At 55.9% G+C, this 25,555-nt stretch overlaps 4 protein-coding genes across 5 annotated transcripts in view; 2 read left to right on the top strand and 2 right to left on the bottom strand.

Annotated features, from left to right (window-relative positions):
- Positions 1–16,080, bottom strand: part of LOC104873802 — a 22,402-nt gene extending 6,322 nt beyond the window's left edge. Inside the window, exon 1 of the mRNA XM_033765912.1 lies at positions 15,719–16,080. Within this exon, the coding sequence (XP_033621803.1) occupies positions 15,719–16,065 (347 nt within the window). The 5' untranslated portion in view covers positions 16,066–16,080. The remainder of the gene's footprint in view (positions 1–15,718) is intronic.
- Klk15 (kallikrein related peptidase 15) lies at positions 15,277–21,225 on the top strand. The gene is made up of 6 exons (XM_010640645.3): positions 15,277–15,591; positions 16,693–16,761; positions 19,340–19,475; positions 19,963–20,246; positions 20,359–20,495; positions 21,076–21,225. The coding sequence occupies exons 2-6, from the start codon at positions 16,722–16,724 to the stop codon at positions 21,223–21,225; spliced, it is 747 nt and encodes a 248-aa protein (XP_010638947.1). The 5' UTR covers positions 15,277–15,591; positions 16,693–16,721.
- Positions 20,495–25,555, bottom strand: part of LOC104873799 — a 27,952-nt gene continuing 22,891 nt past the window's right edge. The window contains exons 5-6 of one of the 2 annotated variants that reach the window (XM_010640639.2): positions 22,287–22,401; positions 20,495–21,622 (exon numbers count right to left, since the gene is read on the bottom strand). In XM_010640639.2, the coding sequence (XP_010638941.1) occupies positions 21,523–21,622; positions 22,287–22,401 (215 nt within the window). In that variant the 3' untranslated portion in view covers positions 20,495–21,522. The remainder of the gene's footprint in view (positions 21,623–22,286; positions 22,402–25,555) is intronic. The other variant, XM_010640640.3, reaches the window with a different exon arrangement.
- The window catches only part of Klk1 (kallikrein 1), a 3,630-nt gene continuing 1,456 nt past the window's right edge, over positions 23,382–25,555 (top strand). Inside the window, exons 1-2 of the mRNA XM_010640643.3 lie at positions 23,382–23,456; positions 24,936–25,095. Of these exons, the coding sequence (XP_010638945.1) occupies positions 23,411–23,456; positions 24,936–25,095 (206 nt within the window). The 5' untranslated portion in view covers positions 23,382–23,410. The remainder of the gene's footprint in view (positions 23,457–24,935; positions 25,096–25,555) is intronic.

Here is a 25,555-nt window from a genome sequence, read left to right as displayed (position 1 = left end):
GGGGACACCCGGACGTGGACGGAGATGGGGAGGTGCAGAGACCCGGAGAGAGGGAGACGGAGACGCAGGGAGGGAGGCGGAGACGGAGACGCAGGGAAGGAGGCCGGGCAGCTCTGGCCGGGAGGTCAGGCCCCAGCTCCTGTCCTCGGGCCTCCTCTGGGGTCCGCACTGACACCCCTCCCAGGCCCCTAGCCCTCCTCATCTTTGCATGGGGGCTGCAGACCTCTCACTGACACGGGCACAACACTGAACCCAGGGTCTTGCACATGCCTGGCAAGTGCCCCACCACCGAGCTACCCTGGCCCCTATTCACCTTCTGAGGCAGTGGGCGGCCGTGAGCACCCACTGGGGGTGCACCAGGACGCCCCCGCACACCACTAAGCCATCGCGATACACAGCCACGTGCCAAGGCTGGGAATGCTTCTCACACGCCCAGCCTCCTACAATGTGGGGCTGGATGGGGGATGCGGCCCCTGCAGAAGGAGATGCGGGGTGGGCGCAGGCATGACAGGAGGGCTGGGGGCCAGGACTAGGAAGCCGCCCTGTGGTCTGAGGGGTACAGTGACACAGGACCAGGGCTGGAGTCCAAGGTCATGGGTAAGGGGTGGAGGGCGGCGGCTGGAATTGGGGGCCGTTCCCTGGGTGCGTGGGTCACTGGCGGGTCCTGATGAGTGAGACCTGCTCTCCAGAGCACACCCCAAGGCTGAGGACAGGAGACACCATGGCAGCGCTTGGGGGAGGCACTGAATCTAGAGTTGGGTCATGTGGGGTCATTCAGAGCCTTGGACTCGGGACAGGAGCCTGTACAGCAGCTGTGGGCTGTGGAAGGGGCCATTTGCCAGGAAAGGAAGGCCTTGAATTGAGGGAACAGTTCGGAGACCAATTGGAGTTAGTCTTCGGAGGTTCTGAAGAAGATACAGAGTCGGGCAGTCAGTTGTAGTCCGGGTGCTAAATGTTTTTCCTGCGTACAGATTGGCCGTTGATGGAGGGTCTGGGCAAACGGGGGCATTTTCAGAAAGCAGATACCAGGGGAAGGGGCTGTGGTCATGAGACAGACAGGCTGGCTCTGGGAGGGAGCAGTGTCGGCAGAATCTAGTTTTCCTGAGAGCAGAATTGGGGGATGGATGTCAAGATCTGGGGCATGGGGCTGCCGGTTCACAGCTGGATAGGGAAAACCAGTAGAATCCAGTACAATGAAGGGGCTCTAGAGACAGACCTCTCACTGAGAGCGGTCCTTAGATTCAAAGAGAGACAGAAATGGCCTGAGATCTGCCCCTTTAGTAGAGTGGCTGCTGGTAGGAAGTAGACGTGGGGAAAGAACGTTCTGGGTTCCTGAGAGGGAGCAGAGACCGAGGGCAGGAGATCTGTGGAGGATTTGGCAGCATGGAAGGGTTGGGGCAAGGATTTTAGGGTACGGCTGTGGGAATGGACACACACCCTGCACTCTGGTCTGGAGACGACTGTGGGCAGGAGGGCGAGGTAGGGTGCTGAGTGGGAGAGGAGGATTTATGGGGGACGAGGGCAGTGTGAGACTCTTGGCCCCTCCTCCTCCTCCTCCACCCCCCACCCCGACTCACCAGTCCGCCCCAGGGTCAGGGCAAGGAACACAACCAGAAGCCACATGGTGACAGAGCTGTCCAGGGCCAGGTGGCACACTTGGGACTGGAGAACCTTAGGGGCCTTATAAAGCCTCACTCCCCCAGGACCCCGCTCCTGCCCTGGTGTCACCCACGTGCCGGCCAAGACCCCGCCCTGTTCCTGGGAACTGGACACCTCCTTCCACACTGAGAGCCACAGAAGGGGAGGAGGATCCAGTATTTGTCGTTCTGAAGATAGTAAATCACCTTGGATGCAGCCCAGGACCCGAGGCCTGATGGAGGCAGAGTCGGAAGCACCTGGAGTCTTGATCCAAGGCACAGGCTCATGTCCCTAAGTCCCAAGAAAAGTCCTTTGTGCCCCAAGACCCAGCATCCCCTGAAATACCGGTACCATGGGGCTACAAAACTCCCACCTTATACCACTCTGGACCACAGTGCTAACCCTCTAACTTCTCATGCATCCAGAACTGATTCTTGTAATCCCTCCCCACAATAAAGCATTGTAGGCCTACAGATCCTCTTGCCCCACACTCTCCAATGCAGAAATATGAGTCTCCAAATCAAGTTCCCAAGCATTTCAAAATCAAGGTCCTCCAAACAATGTGGCGTTCCAGCAGCCCCTACTCCCCATTCCCCAGATTGGTGCCTGACATCCTCTCCTCAGAAAAAACAGAACTCGGGAGCCAGGCTTATTTTTTATTTTTTTTCTCTTATCTTTTTACAAGCCAAATTTATGCTCCTTGATATTACGTGGCATTTAAAAAATCACACATGGGGGGTCACAGAAGAGAACTACGAACAAAAGCACTGCCAACTCCTCTGCCAAATGTAAGATTTCCTAGATTCTCCCAGCTGTTCTGTAAAACCAAAGCAGCTCATGTGGATCCAGCCTCAGCTGCGTCTAAGGAACTTGGTAAAATCTTCTCCCAGTCCCTTAAAGACAAGTAAACTCAAAGTACAGTGGGAGAGACAGAAGTGGAGCCCAGATAATTAAAATTTAAGACCATAGAGACTGGGGCAGAGAGAGATACTCCGGTAGCGCACGCGCACACACACACACTCAGTGGTGCATTAAGGGCTCCCTGGAATCCTCCTGGGGAAGAAGTTTGCCTCCATCTGAGTGAAGTTCTCCTGGACTCTGCGTCACCAAGCACATGCTAACCCCATCCAAATTTCACCCCAACCTGACCCAATCCAAGGGCATCACACAACCCCACCAGCTAACCCTAACTCAGCCCAACGCCTACATCTTCAGAGCCCCATTTCAAATCAAGTCAAGCTCACCCCATACTCACATCCAACATGACCCAACGCCCACCTCTCCACCTCCCACACCAAATGTACTCTCCACTTCCATACAATCCCGATATATTTCCCACCCAACATCACAACAAACTCACTGCCAACCCGAACCCGGGCCACCCTAAAACACCCTGACACCACCAGCCCCAAACCCAATAAAATCTCTAACCCAACTCCAAGAAGATACTCCATTCCAACTGACCCTCGTTCTAACATGTATTTCATTTGCATGTACCACACCGGCCAAAGGAAACACAACACAACCTCGCTCTAACTCTCAAACCTGTCCTCGCCCCTTCCCCACTGTCCCTTCTCGGCTCTGACCGCGTGGGAGTGCGAGCCTCCACCCAGCCTGCACACCCCGTGGTGCTCATCAGGCGACAGGGCTGGTGGCGGCACAGTGAGACCTATATCTGGAAGTCACCAGGGAGGAGGGGGACTGGGAGTAAACGCTTGAGATTCCATCAATGGCAACACTGACCGTACTAAAGCATCTTTCAGCCACAGTTCCCTTTGGTCAGAGCCTCCTTATTTAACGCGGGGGCCCAGTCCAGCCGTAGGCAGGATAAGCCCTTCTAGATTAGGGGTGAGCCGCTGGAGAGGAGCATGCCGGGATCATCACGGCAAAATGACGTCACGGCGGCCATTGTACTCCTCCCCTTAGAGGTTGCCGGTTGACGCATGATGTATCCCACAGGCCTCTGCGATAACGTACATGCGCCTAAGGGCAGACCAGGTACCACACTTGGGGAGGAAATGAAAGACGGAGAGATGGCGTTGCTTGGTCCTCCATCCCTCTGGCAATCTGGAGTTCGCATTACCTCCACCCCATTACTGCCGGTTCCAGTCCCCACCCCTTAGGGACCAAGAAGTACCAAGCCTCACACCCCTGGAACTGAACCCTGTTCTTCCTGCAGCACAGGATCCTTGGTCCCCTAGACCATTCCCACATCTGCGCTGCAGGAGGTCAGATGTTGCCAGTTTCATCCCTTAGGGACTGAAAGTTCAAAACCCACAGCCCGCCCTCCCGCTCTTCCTCTTTCAGAACTCAGGAGTCCGAGTCCGCTCCCCGGCTCTGCCCCTCGCCCCCTCGTCGACCTGCTCTCACTCTGGGTTTGGCAGTGGGGCCGCTGCCAGACACTGTCGGCAGAACTGTGGTTAGGCTAGAACCGTAGTTGGGCTGGGGAAGCGGGACACGGTGTTTGACGGTGGTCTGTTGAGGTCGCCCTGCACACAAGGGTGGAAGATGCAGTCTGGACAGCATTAGGGAGAAAGTTCTCCATGATTTTCACATGCTTGTGTTATAAACCAAAAAAAATTATCACTTTAAAAACAGGCTCTCCCTAGGTCACTCAGTCTGGCCTTGGACTCAGGAACCTTCCGCCTCCATCTGAATGCCCAGAAATAGCTCTCTTTTCAAGGACACTCGTAAGTCAGGAAGTCCTTCCTCAGATCCAGTTTGCTTGCTGTCTCTCTTACTACATGTTTATTTACTGTTTAGGATAGCAGATGTAATGTCAGTTTTGAGCACGTCTGTCTTTGGCCTATGACGATAAAGATAATAATCGAAGGCAAAGGCTGGGCAGGTTTGTAAGTAGCCATCTTACAAGAGTGGGGATTCTTCCACCCAGGACCTGCACCAGTGGTACAAACTCCTCATCGTGGGACCACAAGGTTTGTGGCAAATGAGGGGATGCAAACGTGACGCTCACGCCGTGTGCTGCGTTGTGGGTATTTAAGTCCTTTAACCCAGGAGGCTCCTGTGCTCTGCCCACGTCTGTGGAACAGAAGCAGGCTAACTTATTCATTTGCAAATTAGTAAAATGTCAGAGCCTTCAGCGTACTTCAGCGTACTTGACAAAGAGTTGGGCACAGAGACTCCACCTGCACGGGCAGCAGGCAAAGACCCCAGGCGGGGGCAGTGGGCAGGTGGAGAGCAGGAAAGGGAAACAGTGCAGAAAGAGCCAGGGGCTGGGCACGGTGGAGCACACCTCTAACCCTTGCACTTTGGGAGACTGAACCAGGAAGTCTTCAAGTTCGAGCCCCACCTGAGCAACCTAGCAAGCTCCTGTCTCCAAAAGAAATGGGTCGGGGACGTCACTCTGTGCAATGGCCTTGGGTTCCATCCTCAGTGCCACAAAAAGAGATCGGACTGTGTTGTGGGTGTCTGAGAGAGGCCCAGAGGCAAGGGTCAGGGTGGGGAGTTCACAGAAGTCTACCTCCATCCTCCCCAGGGCAGACACTGGGTCCCGACTCATTTTTCTGCAGGTCGCAGCTGGTCCTGAGCCCCGGGTCCAGAAGGATCTAGCCCTGGGGAGCACGAGTTCCAATCCCCTTTTCTCTATTAGCTGAGGCCAGCAGTGCCCTCCCAGAGGGACAGCGTGAGGACTACAGGAATGTGTGAGACACACTGCACCACAGTGCTGGCCGCGAGCCAGGGCCTCATGCACGTGGCAACTTTGATGCTCCCGGTGCCGAGAAGGGAGCAAGTGCAGTGGGGTTAGCCTTGTCCACAGGTCAGGCTCATGTGTGGGCTCCTGAGGGTCCTGCAAGCCTTTGGCCATATGCCGCCTGCTTAGGGTGCCATTGTTTCCCTGGGGGAACTGGGCCACATCAGACAGTCTTAACAGTGTGACTCACAGGAAGGGCTTTGGGCCCCACGGATCTGATAAACTGGGCTGCTGGAGGGGCTGGGCGCTCAGGGCCAGCCATGAAGGGTCAGCAACCGCCGCTGTATGACCGGACTCCAGCTCAGTCCGCTGACATCAAGGCCCTAGCCAGCTGGCCAGTGCGCATATTACACACGACATCGCTGGGGTTTTGTGTGCCCATTGGTGTGGACAGTCACATCCGTGCGTTTCCACATCCATGTGGGCCGCACACCTAGCGAGTTTCTGCCTGACGCTGGGCGTGTTGCCAGTCTGTGTGTCCCTGACACAGACCGTGCGGCGCTAACCCGCTGTTGTCCTTTGGAGGCTGTGATTGTGTCACAAACAGCGGGTGTCACGATGCCGAGCTGCGTGCGTGACTCTGCGGGGTCGTGCGCCTCAGGCAGGCGTGCGGGTGTCAGATGCCGCGGGCAACTGCCGGAGATGGGGAGGAGGGGAGCCCACAAACCCCTCCCTTCTGTGAGGAATTGTCACCTCGCAAGGACCGCAGTGTTCACGGCTGCGCGAGTTAGAGCGCAGGAACTGGGATCCGGTGGGGCGTGGCCTCTGCTGGGCGGGCCTGGGGCGTGGTCTCCGCAGGGGGTCTGGGCGTGGCCTCTGCTGGGCCGGTCTCTGTTCAGGCGGTCTGGGCGTGGCTTCGTGGCAGCGGGCGGGGTCTGTAATGAGAAGCTGTTTCTACTCCAGTGGCGTGAACCCAGCTCTAGCAGCTCTGCTAGGCAGAGTGGTCCATGCCTCAGGTGAGAAAATGGCAGGAGGGAGTAGTCTCCGAGCAGAAACTCCGAAAGGCCTGGGTTCAAATCCAAGCTCAGGCTTTGAAGTGAATGTAGTCGAGATAAGTGACTTCTTCAGATCTCCTTTTTCTCACCCTGGAAACGTTGCAGATGAGACTGGGATGGAAGTTGAGGACACAGGCGAGACCAGCACCCTCTGCCCCTGCGCCAGCGTCAGTACCAAGCGCCCCGAGTCTGGTTGTGCTTGGCTGCTAAACGGTGAGTGAGCAGGGTCGGTCTTCTCTCTGGTTATTTTCTGACTCCCCGTCCTGTATCTAAGGCAAACTTCCCTTGTGAAAACATCCAAGTGATGGAGGAGGGCGCCTACCGAGCAGACTGCACGACACCGTAGCACCCCGCTCGCTCTGTGCTGTGGCGATCAGAGTGGCCAGGACAGGAGGCCCGCACCACGAGACCTGGGAGTGCGGGGCATTCCGGGGGGAGGGGAGCATAAGCCAGCGGAGAGGGAGAAAGAGGGAGGGAGGAGGGAGACCCGCGGACGGAGACAATGGGGAGCAGAACACAGGGGGCAGCTGACATCTCGGACCGAGGGCCACAGACTCCGCGGACACGAGGACAGACGCCCCCAGGTGCATCAGGCCCGTCCGCACAGTGAGCCGTCCCCAGATCAGGAAACAAGTTCCTGGGAGTGAGGTGGTTACAGCGAGCGCCCTTCCCGGGCTCTGCTGTTCTTCCTCTGTCCCTCTGTCCTGTGCCGCCCTTTCCCTGTCCTGGACCTCTGCACTGTCCCTCAGCCTTCCTCTCTCACGGGAGCCCCGCGGCCCTGCTGGTTCTCACACCCTCGGTGAAGACCCCCGAGGGCACCCCAGCATTCAGAGCACCTACTGCAAAAGCTGCCACTTCACTAACTGGATCCAAACGGCCATGCAGGCCAGGAAAGAGCACGGCCATGACCAAGGTCCACCCTCCCTGCACACTAACACTCATATGTGCGCACGCGCGCACACACACACACACACACACGCACATCAGTGTACCACATGCCCAAGTTCTTCCCTCCTCAGACCTAAGAGCCCAGTCCTAAATTTGTCCTCTGAGATTCAGGAGACCGGAACCGCCCCCGCAACAGGCTTCTCTGCACAGAAAGGTACATGGCGCCCCCTGGCGGCAAACACTGCAAGGACGCATTAACAGCGGTATTTTCCCAACACTACCCCCGCCGCCGCGCTCCTAAAATGTTCATCCAGCACTTTTTTAAACAAAAATACAACGTGCCATCATCCACGAAGAAAGGCTCAATAAATTTCTGTAATCCAACATTATGAAAACTGAGTCCTTTCACCAAAGTGACATGAAAATTAAGCATCAATTAAAATTAAGTGACAAGGGCTGGGGATTTAGCTCAGTGGTTCTGCCGCCTGCTTTGCAAGCACAAGGTCCCAAGTTCAACCTCCAGTACCAAAAATTAAAAAATTAAAAAATAAAATTAAGTGACAAAATAAGGGCTTTTTGAAAATATCTTCTGTCCAGCTGGGTGTGATTCCACACACCTGTAATCCCAACACTCCAGAGTCTGAGACAGGAGGATTGCAAGTTTGAGGCCAGCCTGAGCTGCATAGCAAGATCCTGTTTAAAAAAAAAAGAAGTAAAAGAAAATCTCTCAATAATTATCACCAACTACAGAGCAACCCCTGGATAATTAGTAAATCACAAGAGAATTGTTGAAATACTTATGAAAGCTACACTTTGTTCATTCCTTGCTGTGTAGTACTAAACACTCCCAAACTTAATGGATTAAAACAGCAGTTATGCTGCGTACTGTGATCCGTGGGGTGGGCCCACAGGGCTCACCTGGGACAGCCAGTCCTGTTCCTCAGTGACCCAGCCGGTCCTCGGTGGCCTCCTGCACACACCTGCCCCTCAGCGTGTGACACACCTGGCCTACTTGCAGGCATGGCCTCCCCCTCTGTCTCATCGCAAGGGGTCTGAGGAGGTAGCCGAGCTCTGTTTCACAGAAGTAGGGACCCAGCTTGGTGGGACCGCGGTCCTCAAGTGCTAAGCACCATGACTGCCCTTGTGTGACCCTGCCTCCCTCCCGCATTTTCCCACCATGCTATAAACAGACAAAACCCTTAGAGTGGCACGTGGGGCTTTACCACCAGGAGTGCACCCACATCTGATGTTAGCTCCAGATGCACCAGCCTGGCCCAGCTCTGGCGAAAGCCACTTTCAGCCTGACCACTGCATGAGCCAAGTCACGCGGAACCTACCTGTCTAGCTGCTGCCTTCGACTGTGCTCTTCAGAAAATCCCCGGTAACCCGTACCCAATGCCATCCTGAATCTGTCAGCCTTTTTGTTTGGCCTCACAGCGCCTTGCACCTACAGTGGCTGATTCTGTTACAGGATTTTTCTCACCTGTGGCTACTCAAGGATCTGAAGGATGATCACGGGAGTCTTAAGGCTGATCTTTGGAAATCACACAATGTCGTATTGGTTTTTAAAAAATGGCCCAGGATGAGCCTAGATTCCAAAGGGGACTGAGCCCAGAATCTTTGCATTGGGCCACCCTCCCCAATCCACATCCCCATGTTTTGAGGCAGCCAGGGTCTTGCTAAATTGCTGAGTTGCCCAGGATGGACTTGAGCTTTCAACCCTCCTGCCTCAGCCTCCTGAAATTACAGATTTGTGTCACCACATCTAGCTTTGAACTCCACTCCTTGATGGAAGAAATGCAAGGGGCGTGGAGGATGGGAAGGATCGTTGGAGCCATCTTTGGAAGCAGTCTGCCTCAGAAAATGACAACAAACCACTCCATGTATAGATGTGTGGGCAGAAAACGGTTCCTAGAGCAAACTGAAACACTGTAAGAATAAACAAGTCCAGTTCTCAAGTCAAGATGCTAGAAAGAGAACAAGAGAGTAAATACGAAAGGAACAACAAGGAAGCCAAAGACACAGGAAGGAGAAAAACCAGTAACTCAGAGAATAAAAACAGCAGAGCAAGCAGAGTTTCAGGGTGCTGGAGAGACGGGGAGGAGAGGGGCCAGCGTTTGGAGAATGGCAGAGGATGCGGGGCGCAGACATGGGAATGCAGAAGCCCAACAGCCAGGCAAGCCAGGGGCCAGAGCAGCGGGGCAAAGCCGAGCCATGCCGCAGAGTGGGTGCTGACAGCCCACCAGATGCAGGAAGGTCAGAGGCCACTGGGTCTGTTTGTTCTGGACGCAGCAGACTCGGGGACCATGACTTTCCTGCAGTCACCACTTGCAGAGAAGTTCATTGCAACCTCACGTTCCTGGCCTGGAGAGGGTGGGGAGAAACTCACAGAAATCCTCGCCTGGCTCTGGCCTTGGGGTTCTCCCAGGCCTCCCCAGGCTGGCTGGGTTCCTCATCAGGCTCTCTGTGCCTCCCCTCTCCCTGCTGTCACCTTGCTGCTGAAGCCAGCCGGAGCTGCCCCCCTCCGGCCCTAGCAGCCTCAGGGCCCAGCTGATTGCCAGCAGCAAAGGATCTGAGGTCTCCCCACCTGCAGATGAAGGAATGAAGCCACCACAGGCTCACAGCACAGGCAGAACACACTAGACTGCTCGGTCCAAGACAAAGGGCCTCGTTATTCACGGCACAGCAGATGCCATGAGCTTCATCTGGACCCCAGATCCTGGGGCGTCATCAGAACAGGCCTGGTGGATGTGGGCATGCAGCCGTTTGTGCCACTGCAGGTGAACCTGAGCCTGGAAACCCACAACCCCACCAGGGGGTGCTGGCGAGCTCGCCCCACTTGTGCCCACCAGAGACAGATCATCTCTGTGACAGGGGAAAAAAGAACTGCTTGAGTGACCTAGCGTACCATTCTGGATAGTGAACAAACCATCACAGAGCCCTTGTCTTTACGACCAAGGACACTAAACTAACCTGTTTTGGAGAGTACTGAAGCACAACTTAGAAAGAAGGGAAAACAAGTTTCCCCCAGCTGAAGCAATACGGTTGTAGTTCTTTACTCTAATACAGATAAAATCAATGACTTTGTCCCTGTAAGTAAACTTTTATAAGCTCCCATTCTCATAACATCCCATTTTTTACCCAACCAAGACCACTAGGATATGCTAAGTTGCAAAACTGTCACAGCTTGACGAGCTTCATTCGTGCTGCTTGCCCAACCCCAAGTTACACGCCACTAGGTAGACCAAGCCCCCAACATAGAATTAGAGTCCTTCCTTTGTCCTGGGCTTGGCCTTTGGTGGGCTCAGCCTTCACGTGCAACTCTGCTAGGTGAATGTGCACCTAAAACCCTAAAATAAATCCTCCTGTTTCACCCGTAGTTTCTCCTGTCTCTTAAATTCTGCAACAAAAATTATTGTTTCACTCCAGGTAATAAACCTTCTCTGAGAGAGATGCTACTTTCCAGAAGGCTTAGTAAAACAGGCTTCCTTGAAGAGGCAGGTGAGAGACCCCAAAAGGGTTTCAGTGTGAGTCTCGATGTCCATATGTTGTGTGTATGTGCAAACGCAGGTGTCCCTGTCCTCACTGCCCACGTTCATGGGCACATAAACATCTCTGCTGTGGTTTTTGAAGCTACAACATAGGTCCCTGCAAGTGAGTTTCAGTTTAGCCAGGGGGTTAGCCCCAGGCAGGAGCCTAAGCACCATGGTGGAAACAAGTCAGGGAAAGACAGGTTCCACATGAGAATCAGAGTCACACAGTGCAGAGTACTGGAGACCGCAGAGCCCCAGACACCAGAGCCAGCTGGAGAGAAACCTCGGAGTAGTTGATAGAGACACAGGTAAGAGAGCTGTAGGTCTCTGTGGGTTCAGTTACACTCGGGCAGGCCCGAAGTTCTTCCCTCTCCCCACTCTCCCGCTTCTCCTATGAAAATTCATTCAATGTATTTGGGCTGTGGTGCTCCGTCCCCACAGCGATGTGGAGATATTTGCAGATGTGTTTGTACTTACAAGCCACTCACTTTAAGTAAAAGAGACGACCCTCATAATGTGGGTGAGACTCGGCTGCCTAAAGAGCAATCAAGGTCCCGGGATTTAGCTCGGGTGAGCCGCCACCTGCCTTGCAAGCACGAGGTCCTGAGTTCGATCCCCAGTACTACCCACCAAACAATTCTCCCTCAAACTGTGACATACATATACCATATATCCTGCCTGCGTTCCCAGCCTGCCCTAAGGCTTTGGGGCTCTCTGGCCGTGGTCACATGGGCCAAGTCCTTACAATAACTCACCTGTCTAAGTGTATCTCCCCAGCCTCCCTCCCTCCCATGTATAAGTGTGTGTGAGACTATGTAGCCAGACATAGCTATAGAGATATAGATGTATATGTAGTTCTTATGTTTTCTGTTTCTCTGAAGAACGCTGATAAAGATTAGAAAACCAGGCTGGGGATTTAGCTCAGTGGTTCTGGCGCCTGCCTCACAAGCACAAGGACCCAAGTTCGATCCCCAATACCCCCCAAAAAAATTTGGCCAACCGAGGGTGATTCTACCAAAACAGAATCTCAAGGATGAGCTTTCGAGTTAGTTGTGAGGTTTCCGAGTGGGTTCTCTAATATGACTACATTTTTAAAACTAGTGGCTTCCACGTCCAGTGACAAACACTGGAATCCCTAAATCTTTCTCCCTCAGACCCGGGGTCCCGGCACAGTTCAGTCCCTCCTTTCTCAGAGAAACAAAGCTCCGAAGTACAGACACGTTTGTGCCACCTCAGGGCGGCGGTCTTCGGGACAGCAAGAAAAGCAGGTTTCTGCCTCCTTCCCTTCAGCCTCCCCCAGCACAGACCAAGATACAAAGTCTCAGAGAAAGGCTAGGCCCTGCTGGTGTTCGCCCCACCTCACAGCCTCTCTCACATATCCACTTCCTCTCCCTGGGCCTCTGGTTCCCCATCTGGAAAACAGGGGTCTTGATAAAAGGTCTTCATTGGGCCGGGGATTTAGCTCAGTGGTTCCACCGCCTGCCTCACAAGCGAAAGGACCCGAGTTCAGATCCGGGCACTCTGGGAAGCTGAGAAAGGAGGGTCAAAAGCTCAAGCGCTCCCCCCAAAAAAGAACCAGGACGGATTATGTAGAGGTGCAAATTTCCAACGATGAATGCCATTATACTGTATACCTTAAATGTACCAATAAAATTAATTTAAAAATAAAAAGTTCAAGCCCAACCTGAGCAATTGAACAGAAGCCTGTCTCAAAGATGTAGAGAAGGGATGTGAGGGCAGAGTGGCTGCAGTATCTGTCGCCCCATTGACCGCCAGGGCTGGCTCGGCTGGTCTGGCTGCCCAGGCGGGTGTCCCCTTCCCCCCTCGCCTCCCTCCGGAAGCTGTGAGCTCGGCTGACTGCAGAGGAAGATGGGGGCACAGGAATAGCTGCGCTGCCCTACTCCAGCCTCCAAACGAGCTCTCAAAAGGTGGAAAGGGCTGGGGAGCAGGGCGGTGCAAAGGCCCTGGGTTCTATCTGCAGTACCGCAAATAAAACGAAATGAATTTTAAAATAAAATGAAGTCTCGGTGACTTTGAGAAAGTGCGAACCCTGCAGGATCAAGGGACATGGCTGCCTCTAGCCTGGGTCGCATTTACTTGTCCCCCAGGTTCTGACTCCAGTGGACCCAGGACGAATGACGACAAAGCCGATGACCACGGCTGTGTCAGCGAGCGCTCGTGCCAGGCGTGGATCTCAGGGAGACGCAGAAGCATTACTGTCCCTGCTTTATGGACAGAGCGACCGAGACACAGAGAGGCCCGAGGGTGCCGACACTGGAGATTCGGCCCAGCTCACTAGTCCGGTCTTTCCGGCCTCAGCCTGATTTTATGACTTACACGGCCGCTCCGACGGTCTTACTTCATCCAGCCCCAGGCAGGCCCCACCCGGACCCCAGTTCCCCCCATGAGCCTGCAGCCAAGGGTAGGAGGTCCCCCGCCAGGTGGGAAGGCCCCCTGGAGCCAGCCTCTCGGCCCCTGGCTTCTGCAGCCCGGGTGACCTGAACGATGCCCGCCAGTGCGTAAAACAAGGGTGAAACTACAGCGTTTCCACTGGAGCTTAGCTCCTTGCTGGAACTCAGGCCTCCTGGGAGACTATGCCGGAACCCTCTGCTGATCAGGTTTAAAAGATGAGACCCTAAGACTCCAGGGTCCCCCAAATTAGAAAGCTGTGCCCACAGGGCCCTGCCCTTCAGAACTGAGGGGCCGTGAGCAGGGGAGCTGCGGCCAACCAGGGAGGGGTTGGTGGGGAGCCCGGTCCAGGAGCAGGGAGGAGGAGACCAGGCAGAAGGAAAGGGCTGGGGACGAGGGAAGGGGAGAGGACAGTGCGGGAGTAGGGGGTCTGCCCAGACTGGGGCCTAGGGAGCTGGCCCAGGAAGGGTCTGGAAAGTGAGAGGGCCCTGGGGAGGTTGGGTATGGGACAGGGGCCAGAGGCTGCCCTTCAGGGTCCTGATGGGGAGCAGAGCGGGCTGGGAGTGACGTCATCGTGTGGGCGGGGCGGAAGGTGTGACGTAGCGTCGGGGGACATCTGGACTGGGCTCTGGATGGGAGTGTGCTTTCGGGGTCCGCGCTGTGCCAGGGAACTCCTGCAGGGGGCGGGGGGCGGGGGCCGCACCTGCCACATGTTCCTGGGGTGAGAACTTTGGATTCCTTGCCCCTTGGCCTCTTCTGCATGACCGTTGCCTCTCTGGGCCTGTTTCCTCTATGTTAGCCTCCCCCTGCTGTTGGCAGGGTCCATGAGGTAATGCCAGAGCAGCCCTTGGCACCCCATAAATGGACGGTTCCACCGAAGCTGAGGCCCCAAGACACTGAACATGAATTTCTGGGGCAACAAAGACAGAAAGGAGTCCTACGCAGCTCCCAGCCTGGGGGTCCAGATGTCTGCGTACGGTGCCTGGAAACCGGAATTTCTACAATGCCTGCCTGTCATGCAACAACCCAGGGTTTCAGGGTGTCCAGAGCTCTGTAGGTCTACACAATTCTAAATCTGAGCTTCCGCCTCAGGTCCTAGACTGCTGGAACGCCTGGGGCCTGTGGTCCTAGAATCTAGAACATGATACTCCAGAGATTTTGAAGGCTTGTAGTACTGGAGGAGCTGAGGCCCAGTCATGCAGCTACTTCCCCTAAAGGTGATGGCTTTCCAGACATCGGGAGGGACTGTGCACGTGATGGGTCCCATCCTTTGCCCGATGACCTAAAGTAGGTCCCTCCTGCTCTCTGGAGCTGCTTGTTAGACTCCAGACAATTGCTCAGGGCCCTCTGGGGTTCTGAAGCACCAGAAGCCAGCTTCAAATACCTGACGCCTTGGGTCATCTCATTGTTGATGTCTGGCTTCCAGAATGCAGAATCCAGATTTCAAGCTCTAGAATGCAGGCTACTGACTACAGGATTCAGAACAGGGACCCCAAAATCCCAACCTCTAAATTTGTACCCTGCACTCAAGGCTCTGGCAGCCAGGGATTGAGCTCAGTGGTTCCGCCGCCTGCCTCAAGACTGGCAATCTCAAAATCAGGGAAGCCAGGCCCATCTCACAGCACAGCCTCTTAAATGTGTAAGGAAGATTTGAAACTCCATGCTCCATACTCCAAATATCAGTCTAGAATCAGACCCTAGAATCAAGACTCCAAAATCCAAAGGCTCGCCTTTGTACGCCGGCACCAAGGCTTCACACAGCAAGTGCAAAGGATTTCATCCTCAAGTCTCAGATTCCAAACACCAGGCTCCAAACTCCTCAGCTGGATTCTAGACTCACATGTCCAGGATCCAGAATGCAAGCCCAAGACTTCCTAGGTCACTCCGAGACCTGACTCCCAGGGTCCCGTTCCAGAGCCCAGACCCCACAGCTCAGACAACCCACACTCCAGACTTCGGTCATGAATGCCAAACTCACAACTCAAAATCCAGAACTCAAGAGCCAGCTTTAGACTCTGAACCCCAAATCCAGAATCCAAAATCCAGAACCCCACCACAGCCACAAGACGTATGATTCCAGAATCCAGTCCCCACACTCAAGACCCCAACGTCCTCCAGTTTTCTGCTCTTGTACTCCTGTCCCTTACCCCAGAGAAACTGTCCCTAGGGGAGAATGCCTTCCCACAGACTCAGACAATAGTTTCAGCTTAATAAATGCTCATTAGACAAGGTCCCCCACCCCGCTGGCCACCACGGCGTCCCTGCCTGTAAATCTCCCAGCCACATCTCGCCCCACCCCACCTCAGTGCAGCCCTAGACCCAGGTGAGGCTGGGAGCTTATAAATTCAGGCATTCTGGTTTCTGCTCCTCTTCTGGCTCCGAGCTGCCCTCGATGCTGCTGGAGGACCTGAATGGGGTGAGATCTTTAGGCAGAACTTGGGAAGGGGTGGTGAGGGAGACTCAGGGCTGTGGTCTCTGTACAGGGTTGGGGGGGAGGGTGAGACACCCTCTAAGTGTCAAGGGCATTGGCTAGGTCCACATACCCTTTGCTGTGGCTCCGAGAGTATCCTGGAGTCTCCAGAAGGAGGGAGGGTAATGGAGTGGATTGGGCCATCCCTGAAAGCACTTTGTCCCTGAGCCAGAACGGGCTCAGGGTGCGCAGTTCAAGCCAGTTCAGAGCAGCTTCTCCAGTGCTCCCAGGTGCCAGGCTCCAGGCTGCGGACACAGAGAGGATCTGACCCGAGCCCCCTTCAGGACCCCGAGATGGGGTGGGAGGTGGAGGGTTAGACCGCAGCGTAGCATCTGTGTGGTAACGGGGCCAAGACTGGCACTGCGGAGTCCAGAAGACACCTGTTAGATACCGGGGCCTCCTGGGAGAGATGAGCCTCATGGCACAAATTGTAACTTGGAAGATGAGGGCAAAGACTTCACTTCACTCCCAAAGCTCGCCAAGGTCTCCCACGGGCCAGATCCTGCATGAGGCAGTCCTGGGAACCCAGAGTCCTCTGACGGGTCTGTTCACAGGGAATTCCCAGTCTGATGGGCGAGACAGGTACCCCTCAGGGTTGGGGAGGTTAGAAAAGATGGGGGAGATCAGCCAGGCAGGCAGAAAGGGAAGAATCCACTCGTGTCCTCCAAAGTGAAGCTGGGGGGTGGAACTTTATCCTGGGGTCCCTGGGGGTTCAGACAGGACTGGGTGCAGAAAGACCTTTGGGGCCTTGGGACCAGTCTGAGAGAGTGCCGGACTGGAGGGGCACCCAAGAGGCCAGACAGGGGGCTGGGATGGGGTCCTGGGCCAAAGCACTGAGGCTGGGGTCTGACGGGCTGTGGGGGCACTTGGGGCTGTTCCAGTGTCTAGAACAGTGACGTCTGCAGAGACACAGGTGACGGCTCAGAAGCTGGTTCCAGGGGCGGCTCTTCTTCAGCAGCAGAGGCTGGGGGGAAGGAGTTGGGGCCCCAGGGGATCCCAGTGGGGGCAGAAGGTCCAGCCTCACCCCGGTCTTCCTCTCCCCACCAGATTTCAGCCGAGCCCGTCCCTCCTCCACAATGTGGCTTGTGCTCACCTCCTTCTTGCTGATGTCTGCGGGTGAGAGGGGCTGAGGGGGTCCATGGGAGTGCGAGGTCCCCTTCCCCTGGGACCTGCCAGCCCCTGCATGACCCTCACTCAGGGGCCATCTAATAACCCCACCCTCGGCCCAACAGAGCTACCTGCCAACCTGAGAGCCTGGGGCTTCTCCCTGCCCTGACGGAGAGCGCAGCTCCGGTGACACACAAACCTCAGTTTGAATTCTGCCACTGCCCCTTGCTTGCTGTGTGACCTTGAGGACATTGCTTTACCTCTCTGGGCCTCAGCTGCCTGCTGTGTAAGACAGCACCTACCCGTGGCAGTAATGCCATGGCTCAATGGTGTAACACATGTAACGCATATAAGGACTCACGGAGGGGTGAGGAGGCAAGAGCACAGATTCTGAGTTCAAATCCCACCTGCACCACTTCCTAGTTCCTTAATGTCTGTGTGATTTGGACTCAACAACAGCCTTTCCAACCTCATGGGGTAACCGGGAGGTGATCGAGCATTGCTAGGCACCTAGCTTGTGTCAGACGCAGCTCTTGGCAACACCCATGTTTGGGATGCCTCAGCCCTCCTTTGACACGGGAGGGCGTGGAGTGGCAGGGATCGCCAGACCGGGCTTCGCCACCACGCATGGGTGAGATGAGGGCAACCTGACTCCTCTGCCCCGAGAACCTGAGGGCTGGATGTTCATTAACCATTCCGCCCCACATGACCCCAGGCCGCCCAGGTCTCTGGGAGCTGCAAGCCTTCCCTGGAACTCTCCCTGAGCTCTTTCCCCTGTGCCTCCCACCTGCCTGCTGCACCCGGCTACAGCCTCCGCCCTCTTCCAGCTCTGACTGGCCGGGTGCGGCCCGGTGCCCAGCTGTTCCGTCAGCACCCTCGCCCTGCGCTAGGACGACCTCGGCCCTCCTTTGTTAAAGCCTTTCATCCACCACATCCGCATTCTCCAGCCTCGCCAGCACCTTGGGTCCAGTTCCTGACCTTGGTGGGCAGACAGTGGAATTGGGTCCAGCTGTGTGGGTGCAACCCAGCCCCAGTGTGGGTGTCTGTATGCATGGCTGTGACCTTGGGGGACACAGCCTCATTGCCCGGGGTAGGGGCTGTGTTCCTGTGACCCAGATGGGGATCCACGTGCATGACTCCATCCTGTGGCCGTGTGGGTGTGTGGTGGGTGTGCAGGGTCCTACACATGCCCATGAATCCATATGTGAAACTTGATGATTGATCTTGAACATCACGGACCCAGCTCAGGAGCTGATGTGGGATGGGTAAACCTGTGCTGCCCCAGCCACCTGGGTCTCCTTCCCCCTGAGGGCCCAGGCCTGTCTTAATCAGGTGGGTCCACAGCTGAGCCCTTCGGGCTGGTAGCTGTGACCTTGACTCTACACGACAGCTTGTGAATGAATCACAGTTTTGACCTCAGCTATCATAGCTGGATCTACATAGATGCTACCTTACTTTGGCCATGTGTGTGTCCAAAACCTGAACATCCACGTGTGTTCCCGTAAATAAACCCATGAGCCCTTTTAAAATGGCATCCCCATTTTATAGATCAGGAAACCAAGGCACAGAGGTCACATTATTTGCTCAGTCTCGCAGAGTAGGTTTGAGCCCAGGGTTAGGGCCCCGCCTTCTCTGTCCAGACCCTGTGCGTAAGTGTGCATATCAAGACGCACACCGGAGCCTGTGAGTTTAGGTCCAAGTCACAGCCCGTGTCCGGGGCATGTGCACGGATTGCGTGTCTGGGCTGCCCATGTTCATGGACACCCGTGGACATCTGCTGTGCTCCTAGAAGTGTAACCCCTGTTCCAGCAAGTGGGCTTCAGCTTTCTGCCCCCATGTGCCTCCGCTGCAAGCCTGCCTCTGTGTGTGTGTGTGTGTGTGTGTGTGTGTGTGTGTGTGTGTGTGTCAGTGACCTTGGGCAGCCACATCGGACAGAATCTTGCATGGTACATTGAATTTGGCTGAGATATGGTCTCTGGAGCCAAGACTGTACGTCATGTACTTGGAGTGGCCACATTCACTCAATAGCTGTGACAGTTTGGCCATTTTGAGCAACTGGTTCCAAGTGACTGCCTGCCTGTCTGATACTGTACCCCATGTCCTTGCCTCCACCCCCAGTCACAGAGAACACCTTGCCCTCTTTGGTCTTCTCCCCTTCCTCTCTCTCCCTGGTTCCTACAGCAAGCGGAGTCGGGGCTAGAGTTCTAGAACAGGCAGCAGCTGCCAAAGTCAGCCAGGAATGGGCTTCAGAATAAGCGGGAAGAGGAGTAAACAGGAGTGGGGGCTGGATGTTACTGCGTACATATGTAATCCCAGCACCCCAGGAGGCTGAGGCAGGAGAATCACAAATTCAAGCCCAGCCTGGGCAACTTAGTAACTTAGCAAGCACTTGTATCAAAACAAAGTATTTTCAGAAGGGCTGGGGATGTAGCTGAGTGGGAAGGCCCTGGGTTCAATCCCCAGTACTGCCCCCATAAAGGGGGAGAGGACATAGAACAAAAGCATGAGGAGGACAGGGTGTGAGGGAGGGGCCAGGCACACTGTCGAGGTGCCCGTCCTTGGCGGTGCTCCCTCCTTCTCCCAGCAGCCCAGGACAACGACGAAGAGTGCGTGCCCCACTCCCAGCCGTGGCAAGTGGCCCTCTTCGCTGGTGGACGCTTCAACTGCGGGGCGTCCCTCATCTCCTTCCAATGGGTGCTGACGGCTGCCCACTGCCGGACCCGGTATGCAGACGGGGCCTGGGGGCCAGGAGGGCACAGGTGAGGGTAGGAGCTGCCGGGCCTGGGAGAGACAGACACCGGTGCCTGGACTGCAGAGTCTAAATCCTGGGTTCTGGAGGAGGAGGACACTGGAGGCCGAGGCCCTGGGTGAGCAAGGGTGTCGGATCTGGACTCTCCAGTCATTAACAGAGGGAGAAGGCCGGTAAGGGCCCATTTTTGAACCCCTGATGAGCCAAGGGTCTAAGAATTTGAGAAGTCCAGCTTCTGAGAAAGGCACAGTCCAAGCCTGCAGGTTGAGCTGCAGGTGTCTTCAAGACCTGGGACTCCTGGGTCCCTGAGGGGAAAGGTCCAGAACCACTAACTTCAGGATTTCTGGAAAGGGTAATAGGAGCTCAAGATTCCCAAAAGGTTGAAGGCCCCAGGTTGCCCACTTGGGTCCTTCTGTCTGCTCCTTACCGCCCCACTTGTGGGTAACTACTCGCCCCCACAGCTTCATGAGAGTGCGCCTGGGCGAGCACAACCTGCGCAAGCGCGATGGCCCGGAGCAGCTGCGGCTTGTTTCTCGCATCATCCCACATCCGGGCTACGAAGCTCGAAGCCACCGCCATGACATCATGCTGCTCCAGCTAGCTCGGCCTGCACGTCTTACCCGCCAGGTGCGACCCGTGCCTCTGCCCACACGTTGCCCGCACCCTGGTGAGCCCTGTGTGGTGTCCGGCTGGGGTCTGGTGTCCGACAACAAGCCAGAGACCACGGGAAGCTCCAAATCACAAGGTGCGTGGAGGGGTACGTACCAGGCCTTCAGGAACCCTGTCCCCCAGGCTCGCGGATGAAGGGCACAAGAGCCAAAGTGTATGAATGTGCTTCATGCCCACTGTCCCACCAGTGACCCTCCCAGATACCCTGCACTGTGCCAACATCAGCGTTATCTCCCAAGCATCTTGTAGCAAGGACTACCCGGGGCGCCTGATGGACACCATGGTGTGTGCCACCGTGGAGGGCGGAGGCACGGACTCCTGTGAGGTCAGAGCCAAGAGGGGCATCGGCCGGAAGAGAGGGGACAAGGATAGGTCTCAGAGTTGGGATGGGCTTGGTTTCCTTTGCCCTGAGCCAGAAAAGATGCTGGGGTTAGGTTGGGCAAGGGAATAGGTCAAGCACTTGGGGTGATGGTTGGAGGTAGGGGTTAGAGATGGGATAGTGTCGGGTTTGTTTGGGGTGGACAGTGTGGCAGTTAGCTAGAGGCCGCATAGGCTGGGTTGAGAATGGGAATGAGTTTGATTTTGATGGAAATGTGAAGTAGAACCAGTGGATCTTTGAGAGGATGCACAAGACGTGAAGATGGGGTTTGGGTAGCACTAGATGTGAGGACGGGCATGGGTCTGGTTTGATGCTGAATGGGGGGCTGGGCTGAGTTAGACGTAACTTGGTTAAATTGAGTTGGGATTGCGTGAGGGTAGGGCTGGACGTGGCTAGAGTGAGTCCCATCCAGTCGGGTTGGTTTGGGTTTTGATTGACATTACAAACGACGATCAGGGTGGGGAAGGGGACACTACTGAGTTCAGGAAGTTCCCACTCGACTTGAAATCCCCTCTTCTCCCCACAGGGTGACTCTGGAGGCCCCCTGGTCTGTGAAGGTGCCCTGCAGGGCATTGTGTCCTGGGGCGACGTCCCTTGTGATACCACCACCAAGGCTGGTGTCTACACCAAAGTGTGCCGCTACTTGCAGTGGATCAGGGAGACCATGAAGACCTAACACCTGTGTCCCTGGCCAGAAGCCCATCCCAACCTAGGATAGAATTAGGCCACTCCCCTAGCTCCCGTCTGTCTTTAGCCAAAGACTTGTGCCACCTGAAGCCAAAGTTGATGTTCAAGGTCACCTGTTCCACACCAAGATAACAGCACTGACCCAGGTTTTCTGTAGGAGCTTGTGCGGTTTTCTGTGAAGATGAAGGGAAATGGGTGCCGGGGCTGGGTGGGGACTGAAGGACGGGGTGGGGGCTGGTCCATGTCACCCACTGCCTTAACCCCTAGGGAAGGGAGACGGCTTCATTCAGCAGAGAAGGGCAGCTGTGTGATCTTGAACAGGGGCCAAGCACATCCTCGGTTTTCCAATCTGTAAAATCGGCTGATCTCTCTCTTGCCTCCTGTGGCTGATGTGAGGATTAAATGAACTAATCCACGTGGAATGATGGGAACAGTATCTGACCCTGGATAAACACTTTGTATCCCCACTCGGGGAGAGGACCCCCTGCACACCCCATTACCGGAGTGACTTCTCTGTCTTCAGGATTTAGTTCTAGGCTTCCTGATAGCCACAGCAGGAAGGTAAATACCCTCCTTTCCTCAGCCAGGCTGACACAGCACAAGCTGGGGCTCTGTGAGCTCCTTCAATTTTACCAGAGTCAAGATAATGTACTAGAAGCTGTGGGCTTGAGATTTCGGGAATCTGTTCCCGGTTCTCCTCAGAGACCTCAAAATGCAATTTTCAAGGTTGCTGAGTATTGAAGTGCATAAACCTGCACCAAAGTATAATTCTTTTCTTTTTTGGGAGGCGGGTACTGGGGATCGAACTCGGGACCTTGCGCTTGTGAGGCAGGTAGCAGCAGCACTGAGCTAAATCTCCAGCCCCTCAAAGTATAGTTCTTGAGGTCTAATTACTGTAGAGGCCTACTCAGGTGGTAATTAGGATTTGTGGTGAGAATCTCGATCTGAGATGACCTTGAGTGCCCATATCTGGAAACAAGGCGTGGGAGGGCCCTTGTGACCCCTCCCGTGTAGTGGGGGCATTGGATTCTGAAATGCTAGTGGACTTACTTTGGGAGACCTTGACATTTCATTTCCTGGATCAGACGGTGCCAGGACTGTGGTGATATATTCCCCAAATACACATTGTCAGTGGAACAGGAAATGTGGCCATTGGGTACTGGATCTGGGGGTGCAAAAAGCAGGGCTTAAGATTTTGAAAACCAAGGCTTAGCTTTCAGGGAGAGCTGAAAGCTGAGAAGCTGCTCTCTTGGTCCTGAGTAGTGCACGGAATTGAGAGTCCTCATGGCTAGTATCTGAGGGCACACTGGGTCTTGAAGTACGGGGCCTTATAGGGAACAGGGAAAGGGGACCTTACTAGAACTCCTGCAGTGAGTCCTGGTCTCCTGTGAGCCACAACAGCACAAGGCGAATTAATGAATAAAGGCAGAAAATGAGACTTAGAGAAAAAGCTGAGCCTTGGGCCTGATCATTGCTACTCTGGGCAGAAAAGATGAAAGCCCCCTCCCAGCTTGCCACCCCTTTATTTGGTACATCTGGAGAAACAGATCACTCAGAGGGCTGCAGTGATCATCCTAGGACAAGGGGGAATTCGTGCACATGAAGATTTTGTTCCTCCCTAGGGTGTCTTCAACTGCTGTGATCCTGCCCTGGAGCATCACAGCATCACCCCACCATTAAGGTTTTAGCTGTGACTGGAAGATGGAGTTATGCCTCAGCCTGCCAGAGCCAGCCTGTAGGCAGGAAACTAGGCCTAATCATAATTTAACTGTGAAATGATTTTTCCCCCAAAATTACGTAGAATTGCTCCCAACGGCCTTACTTGAAGCTTAGGTCTAAGGGCTTTGTCGCAGGGATCAGTTAAGCCTCCCCCTGTACCTTGCCTCACTGGCTCTGTCCTCCACAGTGAGGGCCCCAGAGCTGAGGCCCTGCCCCACCTGGCCTCAGCCCTGGGAAGGCACCCAGCCTGCCCCAGAGCCAGAGGGAAACCAGGTGCAGGGCCTCCCTGCTTCTGCGGCTGTGGAGGCCCTGCCAGCAGGGGCAGGGCTTTGGCCAGCATCTCGCTGCCAGCAGGGCAGGGGCGGGGCTCTGGGGGATAGGGTTTTTAAAGGCTCCCCAAGGAGTTCCCCAGCAAGCAGCTCACCACCTGCCTGGCCCTGGACACCTCCGTCGCCATGTGGTTCCCACTTCTAGGCCTCGCCCTGCTCCTGGGGGGGACTGGTGAGAGTGTGGGGGGAGTGCGGGAGGGGGTGGAGACCGGCTCTCCTGCTGTCCTCACCCCACGAGACCTTCCCTTCTGCGTGACTCCAGTCTCCCCCTCCAGCCCACAGTCCAGGCCAGGGTGCTGGGCTCTCCCAGCGCATCCACATGGCCGAGCCCCTCTCGGTCCTCCTTCCTTTTCCCTAGCCAGTACCGAAGGGAACGATCCCAGGCCATCTGTGTCTCTCAGACCCCCGAACACAACTGGTTATCCCTCTAACTCCCTACTTTGCGAGCCCAGTGGCCTGTCTCCTGAGACCCCAAACCCCACCGTACCCAGTGGCTTTCTCTGTCCAGCTGTCAGCTCTCAGCTGTGTCCTCTAGATGCTGACATCCGGTCCCCATCTTCCCAAGTCCCCCAAATGCCACCAGACAACACTGCTTCCCAAAGTGGCTTGTGACCCCAGGTCGGTCCTCCATCTCCGCCCACGACGCCATGCAGTGAAGCCAGCCTTCCCCAGCCACAGGCTCCTTTCAGTATAGAATTCCAGCCCTCCCCAAGATCACTCCCTTCCCCACCAGAACCCCTCGGAACAGCCAGGCCATCCTGCCCTGTACTCCCCCAAGACCACAATATGTGGCCCTAATACCCCGCATCGGGTGAGTCTTCTGTGTCTCCGTGTGACCTGGCCTGCTTTAACCCTTTCGCCATGCCTGTCCTGGAACTGCCTCCAGGAGGACCTCACACCCCTCCAGCACCCTCAGATCATGAACCCCATCCCCAAGAGCAGCACAGCTGGTCCCTCTCCCTGACCAGTGACTATTACCGACCTCTCCCCTCAGAGGCCTGTCCCGTTCCGGGCCACAGCCCTGTTCTCAGGGTCTCCTCCCCGTCCCCTCACACCACCTCCCCACACACAACACAGAAAGGACCCGAAACCGCACAGAAGCCCACTCCTGGCTTTAACCCTGCTCCTTCCCTTCCCTTTTGACCTAGAACCCTGAATTCTCTCTCAGTACAGCTCACCCTTCTAGCCCAGTCCAGGGACCCCAAATTCCTCTGCCCTGATAAGCTCTCCTGAAACCCAAAAGCCCCATCCAGGCCCTATTTCCCTGGCCTAGGTGCCCCCAAACACTCCAAACTCCCTCTCAGCTTTGATCTTCTCGCACAGGGCCCTTACCCTGGCTTCTCAAACACCCTCTCTCCAAACACCCAACTTCTCACCCCTCAGCCCAAGACCCTCAAAGACCTGACCCTCAGCCTGTTACCTGCTTGCCGTCCTCTGCTTCTGCCCTGATTCCTGGGCTCTGCGCTGCTCCAAGAGCTTAGCCCTCCCCACCCAGGACCAGCTGCTAACACAATCTCAGGACAGCTTGCCCTGTCCCCAGACCCCCACCATGGCCCTTGGCCTCTGTGTCCCTTCAGACGCCACACAGCCCCTCTCCAAGCCCAGCCCTCAGCCCTCCTGCCAACCCCATCACTGCCGAACCTGCCCCCAGGTGCGGTGCCGCCCATCCAGTCTCGAATCATAGGAGGCGAGGACTGTTTGAAGAATTCCCAGCCCTGGCAGGTGGCTTTGTACCACTTCAGCCACCTCCAGTGCGGGGGCGTCCTGGTGCACCCCCAGTGGGTGCTCACGGCCGCCCACTGCGTCAACGAGTGAGTGGGGCAGGGCTGGGGAGGAGAACACGGGCGCCCAAGGACCGGGCAGCCAGCACCCGTGTGAGGTGACCTCGGGCACACCTGGGCACTGAGGGGGAGATGGGAGCAGCTGGCCCAGGGGTGCAAGGACAGTGGCAGAGCTGGGGCCAGGCCTCCCTCCCTGCGTCTCCGTCTCCGTCTCCCTCTCTCCGGGTCTCTGCATCTCCCCATCTCCGTCCACGTCCGGGTGTCTCCGCAGCCCTCTCTGTCGCTGTGTCCCCACCCAAGTCTCTGTGTCTCTCTGGCCTGCACCTCAGCCCCTCCCCGTCGCTGCTGCCCACGCTCCCAGGATGGCCCCGGGGGACCCCGCAGGGAGGAGTGGATGCACCCCAACCTGTGAGGTGCCTCTCACCGGCTGTCCACGCGGGAGACTCGGGAGAGGGCCGGGAGCCGGGCGGAGGGGAGGAGGCGGCAGGGA

Source organism: Fukomys damarensis, unplaced genomic scaffold (assembly GCF_012274545.1).
Source record: "Fukomys damarensis isolate Sample0158 unplaced genomic scaffold, DMR_v1.0_HiC HiC_scaffold_19, whole genome shotgun sequence".
In the NCBI taxonomy this organism is placed as follows: domain Eukaryota; kingdom Metazoa; phylum Chordata; class Mammalia; order Rodentia; family Bathyergidae; genus Fukomys; species Fukomys damarensis.
The sequence above is the reverse complement of the archived record's forward strand: the minus strand, read 5'-3'. Positions and strand labels throughout refer to the sequence as shown.

What these genes read in the sequence shown, in the direction of transcription:
- Klk15 (XM_010640645.3), top strand. Translation starts at nt 16,722, where the DNA reads ATGTGGCTTGTGCTCACCTCCTTCTTGCTGATGTCTGCGG. An exon ending in GGGAAGCTCCAAATCACAAG is followed by an intron (nt 20,247 to 20,358) that starts GTGCGTGGAGGG and finishes CTGTCCCACCAG; the next exon opens with TGACCCTCCCAGATACCCTG. An exon ending in GAGGCACGGACTCCTGTGAG is followed by an intron (nt 20,496 to 21,075) that starts GTCAGAGCCAAG and finishes TTCTCCCCACAG; the next exon opens with GGTGACTCTGGAGGCCCCCT.